Source organism: Schistocerca gregaria, chromosome 4 (genome assembly GCF_023897955.1).
Source record: "Schistocerca gregaria isolate iqSchGreg1 chromosome 4, iqSchGreg1.2, whole genome shotgun sequence".
NCBI classification, from domain to species: Eukaryota; Metazoa; Arthropoda; class Insecta; order Orthoptera; family Acrididae; genus Schistocerca; species Schistocerca gregaria.
This window is the reverse complement of record NC_064923.1, coordinates 194,391,620-194,402,831: the sequence shown is the minus strand read 5'-3', so window position 1 is coordinate 194,402,831 and position 11,212 is coordinate 194,391,620. Positions and strand designations below refer to the sequence as shown.

The 11,212-nt window shown below is 44.8% G+C and overlaps 1 protein-coding gene across 4 annotated transcripts in view; it reads right to left on the bottom strand.

The window, feature by feature from the left end:
• Positions 1 to 275: 275 nt before the first annotated feature.
• The window catches only part of LOC126267068 (muscle, skeletal receptor tyrosine protein kinase-like), a 590,423-nt gene continuing 579,486 nt past the window's right edge, over positions 276 to 11,212 (bottom strand). For all 4 annotated transcript variants that reach the window (XM_049971921.1, XM_049971918.1, XM_049971919.1 and 1 more), the window contains one exon: positions 276 to 2,368. In XM_049971921.1, coding sequence (XP_049827878.1) covers positions 2,027 to 2,368 — 342 coding nt within the window. In that variant the 3' untranslated portion in view covers positions 276 to 2,026. The remainder of the gene's footprint in view (positions 2,369 to 11,212) is intronic.

Sequence of the window (11,212 nt, the reverse complement as noted above, 5' to 3'; positions counted from 1 at the left end):
AAGCTGCTATACGGCAGCTGAGGTAAAGAGTTGTATGACACTTCTCCGGCAGTGCAGTGTTAGAGGTTACATCTCATTACTGCTTTGTATGTATCTACTGTTTGAGTAGTTGACTCAAATGTCAATTTGTTTTACAAAATAAACAAGATCGTTGTGTCGGAATGCCGAAGTATCCAATTTTTTCCTTTGAAGCTTACTCACCATTATTTCTACTGAATTTTATGACAGGTTTGGCACAACAACAAAGCTATAGCTTTACCATATGTTTTGCAATGTGTTTTGAAAGCTATATCTTTATTATCTTGAGTCTCGGAAAGAAAATTCCTTACGTTAGTGTAGGAAACAGGTAACACTTTATTCCACATAAATACATCCAGACAACTTAACATTAAAATTACTGAATGACAAACAACACATATAATTGTATTTGAGAATTTCTTACTTCTATAATAGGTCTAGGTGTTTTAATTATTGGCACAATAGTTTAATGTAGTTTCTATTTTTTGGTACACAGGACAGGACTACTATTTTTTTAAATATTTTTAACGATTGGTTTATTTATATAAACTCAACACTGCACAGCGTAAAACACGCAACAACGTATTTGTATACGAAAATGAGTATAAAGGTGTATTTGAGCAAAGATTTCTCTGTAGAAAGGTACACACATTAAGAGAAAAACTGTCAGGTGAGTGCCACAGTTTCCCATAAACGGAAGACGATATTCATCGCAAGAGACATGAGGTATTTCGTGAAGCACTCACCTATTATTGACTAGGAGTCTTTATGATGCACTGCAGTCCCTCTGAAGATGGAGATGAAGAACTTCTTTGGTATTGTTCCAACGGAGGCGTATCCGCACGTATTTCACTTGACGCTATTGTACTTGTAACGCACAGTACTCTAGTATAGGACAGGTCTCGACGAACACTGACACATAAAATGTAACAAATGACACTCGTGAGATGGCTAAGAGAGATCGATATGGCTACATGGTAATTTGTTTTCACGACTTTCTTGCATATCCTAGTTTCACGAAGAAGAATCAGTATTTTCAAGGAACTCTTTCTCAGAAGTGGCCGAACGTCGGGTCTTAGATGAATTTCTGAGGTAATACCGGCTTCAAAAACAAGGGATAAGGGCGTCTGACGACTGTCAGTTTTGGGTCCATCATCTGCAGATGGTCCGAGGAGGTGGAAATTTACATGACAGGAGTGGTAGGTACGAGTAGTATTAAGTAGTGAGTTACAGCTTACTGCACAATTGAAGACAGTGGACAGTAATTAATTCAAAGGAGGTTAAGGAACAGTACGTCGCTAACTACTGTAAAGCACACGTCATGAGTTCTGGGTTTTCAACCAGTTTTAACAATCACTCAAAAGAGATGCATCTTTAACACCTCTCACTCAAAAATTAGGCAATTTCCATGCAAACATGAACCGCGTATTCACAACTTAACAATAAAGATTCGTGAAACGAACTTGAAGTATTTCACAAAGACAGTTCAAATTACTTTGGACGCGACGCCCATTAACAAAACAATGGGATGAAGATTCGTGTCCTCTTTTTCTCACATATTTTCGCTGAGAGTAGCTACTGAATCAGCCGCCAAAGACGTGGATTTAAATACGGCATGTGTTTGTCGTGAACAGAGTTGTGTGAAATGATACGAAAAAACTCATTGCATTGCTGGCATTTGGCATGGCCGGTGGCCAACAAGTTCTCCATCAGCTGGTCCGGCAGCTATGTAAACCACCTGATCGTTTGTACTATAGACAATGGAGTCCATTACGGGTCAGACATCCGCGCACGAGGTGGGCGAGGCAGGACACGACGCTAAGTGGGTGTACGACACCGTGGGCAAGACCGATGCCTTCAGTGGTCCTGAAAATCGTCCGAGGCAGCCTCCACCGAGGCGGGCCGGTTGGCGAGTTTTTGCGGAGACCTGAGGGCGAGATCCACTGTGCGGCAGGCAGAATCTCCCCGCCGTGAGGGCGGTGGGGGAGTCTGCACTGGGGGCGGAGCCTCAGTCTGGCAGCGGCTGCAAGTAATCCCTGGCGGAGGGCGACGGCAGCAGATAGTTGTCGCCGTCCAAGATGTCCGCGCTGTTGGGAGACGTCGCGCCGGAGGCGGAAGAGGCGGCGCCGGGGGCGGAGGTGGAGGCGGAGGCGGCGGGGGCGGGCAGCGGGAAGCCGCCGGGTGGCAGTGGGAGGCGGGGCTGCGCCTCGGCCAGCCTGGCTGCCATGTCCGGGAAGCGCGGGCGGTCGCGCGGCTCCATGCGCCAGCAGTGCAGCATCATCTGGCTCGCCAGCGGCGGGCAGTCCTCGGGTGGCGCCAGCAGCTGACCCGCCAGCACCAGCCGCACCACCTGCATACACCATCCGCTCTCTGTGTTTCTCATACAGCGATGCGTTATATTTAACTTAGGGTTTACTATATATATATATATATATATATATATATATATATATATATATATATATTTTGTTCTCCTTTATTGAATTTCGATTCCCCCCGAAGGGGGCAGGCTGGCAGCAGCTTAGTACCCCGCTCTTCAGCCTCAAGACTTTGTTAAAAAGATGAAGAGAATAAATAATAAAAACAGGCGATAAAGACGGAGACTTAAAGAGTAACATGGCGAAAAAAATTGTGGAGTTTAAAACATAGAACAAAGGGATGATGATGCTAATGAAATACAGAGGAAGCAGACAGGTAAAACAATAGACAGACAATTAAAAAAAAACACGGCGACAGTTTGGTTTCTATTCGCAACACGAGAAAGACGAACAACACTGAACATTCACTGGAACACTGCACTAAAAAGTTGGCAAATGTGACATACTACAGCCGAGAGCAGGTGGGGGGGGGGGGGGCGGAACTGGACAGATGATGGGAAAAAAGGGGGGAAAGAGAGGAGAAGCGAAGGGGGGGGGGGAGACGGGAAAGGAGCCGATGGAGGATGAGGACCCGTAAGAGGAGTGGGGGGGGGGGGGGTTGCTGTGCTGGGCAGACACGACGTGGAGTGGGGAAGGAAGAGGAAGGGAATACAAAAGGACTCGGGGGGAGAGGGAGAAGGGAAGTAGGGAGAGGTTTGGTGGCGAGAAAACAGGATGGAAGAGGGGGGGGGGGGAAGAGGGAGCCCAGGGAAAGGATGGAGGAGAGGAGGGGGGTGAGGATCGCAGTTGACAGGAGGGATAGATGGAGGGAGAGAGGGCATCATCCGGGAGGGGGAGTTGACGGAGCACCTTGGGAAAGGAGATGAAGGGTGTAGAGATGGACGGTAGGGGGGGACACAACAGTGAAGGCGTGCAGGGGGCAGGGATGGGAGAGGAAAGGAGAGGAGAGGAGCAACCAGAGGTTGAGGGGGATCAAGGTGGCGGGAGGTGTAGAGGATGCGGATATGTTCGAGGAATAGGAGCAGATGGGGGAAAGGAATGAGATCATAGAGGATCCGCATGGGGGATGGGTAATATATTACATGTTTCTCTCTATTTGTAATCTAAATTGCAGAATATGATCCGAGGATGACCCACATAGGGTCGAAACCTTTCGCCGCTTATGAATAAAAGGTTTTTTATGGGATCAAAACCGTTCTGTACAGATTGTTTCAGAAGTGCTGGTCAGTATACAGGGTGGCCAATTGATAGTGACCGGGAAGAATATCTCACGAAATAAGCATCAAACGAAAAAACTACAAAGAACGAAACTCGTGTACCTTGAAAGGCGACGCTAGATAGCGCTGCCATAGGTCAAGAGGATGTCAACTGTGTTTTTTAAATACCATCCCCCATTTTTTATTACATATTCGTGTAGTACGTAAAGAAATATGAATCTTATAGTTGGACCACTTTTTTCGCTTTGTAATAAATGGCGCTGTAACAGTCACAAACGTATAAGTAGTGGTATCACGTAACATTCCGCCAGTGCGGACGGTATTTGAGTCGTGATACATTACCCGTGTTAAAATGGATCGTTTACTAATTGCGGAGAAGATCGATATCGAGCTGATGTATGGCTATTCTCTTCAAAATGCCCAAAGGGCGTGTGCTATGTATGCTGCTCGTTATTCTGGACGACATCATTCAAGTGTCTGGACCGTTCGCCGGATAGTTACGTTATTTCAGAAAACAGGATGTGTTCAGCCACATGTGAAACGTCAACTACGACCTGCAACAAATGATGACGCCCAAGCAGGTGTTTTACCTGCTGTCGCGGCTAATCTGCATATTAGTAGCAAGCAAAAATTGCGCGAGTATCGGGAACCTCAAAAACGTCGGTGTTGAGAATGCTACATCAACATCGATTGCTCCCGTACCATATTTCTACGCACCAGGAATCGCATGGCGACGACTTTGGACGTCGTGTACAGTTCTGCCACTGGGTACAATAAAAATTACCTAACGATGACAGATTTTTTGCACGCGTTCTATTTAGCGACGAAGCGTCATTCACCAACAGCGGTAACGTAAACCGGCAAAATATGCACTATTGGGCAACGGAAAATCCACGATGACTGCGACAAGTGGAACATCAGCGACCTTGTCGGGTTAATGTATGGTGCGGCATTATGGGAGGAAGGATAACTGGCCCCCATTTAATCGATGGCAATCTAAATGGTGCAATGTATGCTGATTTCCCACGTAATGTTCTACCGATGTTACTACAAGATGTTTCACTGCATGACAGAATGGCGATGTACTTCCAGTATGATGGATGTCCAGCACATGGCTCGTGTGCGGTTGAAGAGGTACTGAAAAGCATATTTCATGATAGGTGCATTGGTCGTAGAAGCACCTTATCATGTCCCTCACGTTCACCGGATCTGATCTGACGTACCCGGATTTCTTTCTGTGGGGAAAGTTGAAGGATATTTGGTATCGTGATCCAACAACAACGCCTCAAAACATGCGCCAGCGCATTGTCAATGCATGTGCGAACATTACTGGAGACGAACTACTGGCTGTTGAGAGGATTGTCGTTACACGTATTGCCAAATGCATTGAGGTTGACGGACATCATTTTGAGAATTTATTGCATTAATGTGGTATTTACAGGTAAAAATGGTTGATATGGCTCTGAGCACTATGGGACTTAACTTCTGAGGTCATCAGTCCCCTAGAACTTAGAACTATTTAAACCTAACTAACCTAAGGACATCACACACATCCATGCCCGAGGCAGGATTCGAACGTGTGATCGTAGCGGTCGCGAGGTTCTAGACCGAAGCGCCTAGAACGGCTCGGCCCCACAAGCCCGCCTACGATAGAACATAGAGCCGCGCCGCCTGACCGCGGCCCAGTTCAAGACTAGCCGTTCTACGAGCTCCACAGCACCGACTTAGGAACTACGTCATTTCACATGTATTAGGCATCGTTTCCGTAGCTCTTGGTCTAGTGGCTAGCGTTTCTGCGTCTGGACCGCGTGTTCCCGGGTTCGATTCCCGGCCGGGTCGGGGATTTCCTCTGCTCGGGGACTGGGTGTGTGTGTGTTGACCTCTTCATTTGATCCTCCTTCTCCTCCTCCTCATCATCATTCGTGACGGTGTCTAGATTGGACTGTGAAAAAAATGAGACTGTGTAAAAATTGGGGCTTTGTACGGGCTCCGATGAACGCTTGGTTGAGCGCCCCACAAACCAAATTTATCATTGGGCATCGTCTATACTAATGAGATTTCTTATTTTGTCTGTCGCCCAATTGCTTGCGACATATCATTTTAAATTCTTTTAGTGTTCTCATTTACCTTATTGTAATAAAAATTCATTAATAAGGTTTGCTTGAATTGTTATCTAGCGATCCGAGGAAGCACGTTCCCTAGGCACCCCAATCTCGACGAGTAGACAGGACACAACAGTTATGAGGACCTGTCCGTCAGAAGTTTTGTGTTTCAAACTAGCGAAGATGGACAAGTCGTCGTAGCTCTTAAGGTACGCATTTTAGAGCACATGTTAACCGGACATTTTTTCTTGTTTTGGTGCATAATACCGCCTCCCAAAATATGGAAACCAACGATCTATCAGTAGAATAGATTTGTAACACAACATAGAAGATCAAGTATTGGTCGTAGCCCTTAAGGTATGCGTTTTAGAGCCTACGTTTATTTGACTTTTTTGTTTTGAAAGAACATTCCTGCCATATCCCTAAAAATTCACTATAATCTCTGAAACACTTTGTACAGTATTTGATTACTGCGATCGCTGCTACACGCAATATGTTTACACAAATTACACGTCAGACACTTTACATCGCTCTCAAACGTGACATGAAAGTGAACACGTCTCAGTCCACATCGAGAGACGTAGCTTCTCATGTTCTCCGCTTTTTCGACATGTCAATGAATGAACGTAATGCCTTCCTGAATTCTCAACGCAATGAGTATGTAACCTAGTTCATATTACAACCAGACTGGTGGCCCTGTGGACAGGTTGAAGAAGCCTGTTTGGCAGGCTGAGACTGTAATGCTCTAGAAGTACCCCTCGCATCCAAAGTCGTGCACATTCGGGATCTGGGCGGGAATGTGAACTGAACCCATGAGACTCCTGTACGCCTTAGGCCAGACCTGCTCTGTTGCATCTCATCGTATGTAGCGTTCGTGAACTTCAAAAGTTGTCGGTATGGATGACTGACTTCCAATTGGAACACTAGTATTTAGTTTGCCCATTGCAGCGAGTTACTACTCTGGCGACAACAATTTGCTGTGGCTTCGGGGATGTTTTCCACAACTGAATTCTCGAAGGCGTTGCAAATGCTTACGAACTGTAAGGTATACTTGTAGCAGCAGCGAATCTGGTGACTCTTGAACGGGTCAGTGCACATGGATGAGTTATGTATGATTGGGACCAGGTTTGTGAGTCACACGTCTTTCTAAAACTACTCTTCAATACGAGGATTGCTCCATAAGGATGATAACAGAATCTCTCACAGACTGATAAATACCTCGTGTGAATTAAACTCTCTGTCTAGATAGAACGGATGATCAAATATTTCAAGCGTTATCGGTAGAGGGAGGTAATTGCACCACAGTAGTACGAAATGTGGTTTGAAGACGGAGGTGGTGGTGGATACGTATTCTTCGATTTAAGTGCCAAGTGTAATAAGGAGTTTAAAGCTTCATTTCATCGTCAACTAGTGAAAGTTTACGGAGCGAGTGCAATGTTAGTACAACGTGTTATTTTAACAGTGCAGGACAGATATACCAAACGAGAAAAGATAAGGCCAGGAGAGGACGTCCGTCGCATATGACAAAATGTGCCGTGTCGAAGAGTAGACTGAAGCCAATCGCCACATCTGAGTCATGTTACACACAAACTTGACATCTCCACTGGCAATGTAATGCTATGCGTATCATTCAAATACCAGCAAAATTTGGTAATGTTCAGCTCCCGATGACTCGTCAATGGCCCCTCTAAACAGATAACATCGAAGTGTCGTGCGTGCAAGAGTGTTTTACGTGCAACTGTGCTCCTAATATTCACGTAATTAAATCATAATTGGTGACCGCGATATAGTCAAAATTAATGACCACAAAGCAGACGAAGATACGAAATTCAGCTACTCTGTATGCAAAATAAAAGGTGACGGATGAAGCAAGTAGGACCCTACACAGTCAAACAGAGCATTCTTGGCTAAAAGAAGTTCCTAGTATCAAACACAGACCTTAATTTGAGGAAGAAGTATCTGAGAAGGTATTTTCGAGCACAGCATATTATGGCAGCGAATCATGGACCGTGGGAAAATAGGGAAAGAACTGAGCTGTTTGAGATCTGGTGCTACAGAACGATGCTTAAAATTAGGTGGACTTATAAGGAGCGAGGTGGTTCTGTTCAGAATCGTGGAAGACAGAAACGTACGAAAAACGCTGACCCCAAAGGAAGGACAGGATGATAGAGTATTTGTTAAGACGTACGGCATAATTTATGTAGTACGAGAAGGAGTTGTAGAAGGTTAAAACTATAGGGTTAGAAGAGAGATTGGAATACGTGCAATTGAGATCGTAGGGTGCAAGAGGCTGCTACAAGAGCGCAATTCGTTCAAAAAATGGTTCAAATGGCTCTGAGCACTATGGGACTTAACATGTATGGTCATCAGTCCCCTAGAACATAGAACTACTTAAACCTAACTAACCTAAGGACAGCACACAACACCCAGCCATCACGAGGCAGAGAAAATCCCTGACCCCGCCGGGAATCGAACCCGGGAACCCGGGCGTGGGAAGCGAGAACGCTACGGCACGACCACGAGAGCGCAATTCGTGGCGGGCCGCATCAAACCAGTCAGAAGACTGACGATCTAAAAATAAAGGAAAGCAATTTTCAGCTAGGAAGTGAGGAAAAAGGCTGGAAGTCGTTTCGGTTATGATCGTCTTACACTGCCACTATGATATGATAATGTTGCACACCGAGATTTCTATAAGTGCTGCATGATACTCACACCCATGGCAGTCAATTGCACCCTTTCACCATTTCAACGCATTAACCATGCCCCCAGTTCAGCGAAAGACAGACGGAGAGTTTGTTGGGCTGTTGCAACTCTTCTGCAACGTTAAATGCTGGGCCAGGCTTACGCCTCTGCGACTTCACAAGTGATACTACCGCTGGCAAATCGCGTGGCTAAATTTTTGTTCAGTGAATGATACGGCTGTTTCGTTACCCTTCTCACACGATGCGCACGCTGCAGTTTTCACCATTTATACGTCATGCTTAGAGTCACATTCACTGCTGTAACAACTTTTTGGCTTTTAAATAGTGTCAGTTACCTGTGTGTCACGTTCATTGGAGGAACTATTTTGTTATTTTCAAGCAGTCTGTTTATAATATACCGACAAGCAAATAATATGGTCTTGAGAAAGAAGAGGAAGACTATGTGGATGAGAAAGATGAGAACTCTGATGAAATTGCAAAAAATAAATGAATAATGAATGACTGAATGGATCAGGTATTTACAAGAATGCTATGGGGCACGAGGTCGTCGCGGTGCTTTGGATATGGAGGACGAACAAGGATTGTTCAAAGAGGAGAAAGAACCTCTAGTATTATGGAAGAAGTGAAGGACATGACATGTGGAAAATAAACTAGTGGAGATGGGGTTCCGAATGAGCCTACCAGAGGTTTAAGCCAAGAAAACGCAGAAATACTGAATTTTTACATTTAAATTTATGAGAAAAATCAGTGGACAGAATCAGTGTTGCGAAGAAAACAAATGCCATGAAATGCTTACAATATATGAAAATAAGTTTGATATATCACTCAGCAAAAATCCTACAAAGAAAAACAGACATTTGCAACCGAAAATTGATGAAGAATAGTTCAGCTTGAGAAGGGGAAAAGGTACAAGAGATTACACGGAACTTTTACGAATAATGAGGGAAACATAAAAAAAGAAAAATAGGTAGAGAAATTCCTGAAGCTCTTGTTGAGTTGGAAAAAGGTTTTGACAGAGTTAATTGGGTGAAATTTTTTTATCCCTGTAGTAGATCTAAATTAACTGGAAGGGACAGTGACTAATAAGCAATTTATATCACTCGAAAAGTATAAAGATGCGATGAGATGACAGAAAGAATTAAAATTGAGAGAGGGAATAACGTTGTTTTTTAATTACTCTTTTAAACATCCATTTAGATGATTCAGTTAAGCGATGGTACTAGAAGCACCCACAGCCACACACGGCTGGGTGGTTTGTGGAGAATGATGTAGATGTGCGAGCGTGATCCCAAAAGTAAGGTCTCCTATTTTTTATAAGTACAGAGCTCTATTTGCGTGGCATTTGGTCACACTGTTACGGAGAGTGCTTCACGCGCTGTGTGTAAACATGCGCACGCCGCGCTGAGGCGCTCAGTCTTGGCTTGGCAGCCGTTGAGAATGGAGCTCCTGTTGGATGTTACCGCCAAGTGCGAATGGCGCGCAGTTATTCAGTTTTTGAACACAAAGGGCACTGCGCCGATTGAAATCCATGCCAATTGATGGAAGTGTATGGTGAGTCGTGCATTGATGTCAAAAATGTTTGTAAGTAGTGTAGAGAGTTTGCAGCTGGTCGTACCGTAATTCACGACGAACAAAGGAACGGCAGACCGTCAATTTCTGAGGAGACAGTGTTAAAGGTTGAGAAAACCATGCGTGAAGATCGGCGGATCACCCTGGATGATCTCTGCACGTTGGTTCTTGAGGTTTCCCGAAGCACCGCTTACAGAATTTTAACGGAAACACTGAACTACCGGAAGGTGAGCGAAAGATGGGTGCCACACATGTTGACTGTGAGGACCACGGCAACGAGTTGATGCTTCCCGCGCATTTCTTCACCGCCTTTCAGCTGAACAGGACAACTTTCTGGACTCAATTGTCCCGGGTGACGAAACCTGGGCATACCACTTCACACCTGAGACCAAGCAACAATCACGCCAGTGGCGGCATCTACTTCGCCAAAGGCGCGGAAATTAGAACAAACACAGTGTGCCGGTAAACTCATGACAACCGTTTTTTTGGGATGGAAAAGGGGTATTGTTGGTTGCCTTTATGCCCTCTGGGACCACAATTAACATTGACAGGTACTGTGTGACGCTGAAAAAACTCAAACGGGCAATTCATAACTGGAGAAGAAGAATGTTGTGCAAGGGCGTACACATTCTCCATGAGAACGCTCGCCCACATATCGCTCGGCAAACCGTTGCTCTCCTGCAACACTTTCAGTGGAACATAATCACCCACCCACCCTATAGTCCTGACTTGGCGCCCAGTGACTATCATTTGTTCCCTAGGTTAAAAGAACATCTGGCCGGAAAGCGGTTCAACTCCGACGACGAGGTGAAAGAAGATTCATAACTTTCTGAACGGCCTGGCGGCGAGCTGGTATGACATGGGCGTACAAATACTGCCACAGCGTCTAAAAAAATGCGTAGACAGAAATGGTGATTATGTCGAAAAACAGCTAAATGTTCAAGCTGTAAACTGATGTAAACCATTGTAGAAATAATCAGGTCTATGTACTTATAAAAAAATAGGAGACCTTACTTGTGGGATTACCCTCGTAGATGAATGAGGAGTTTTTTCTGTTGTCTATTAAATAAAAAATTAAGGCGTGTAGGCCTCTGTGGAATCGTGATGTGGACACTGCGGTAGTGAGAGCAGAAAGTTTTTAGATGTGAATTTTGAGGAGAATAAAAGTTGTGAAATAGAAAGAAAAAATTAGGAACGTGTTGTGTTACAAACGGCGAAATAGAAAA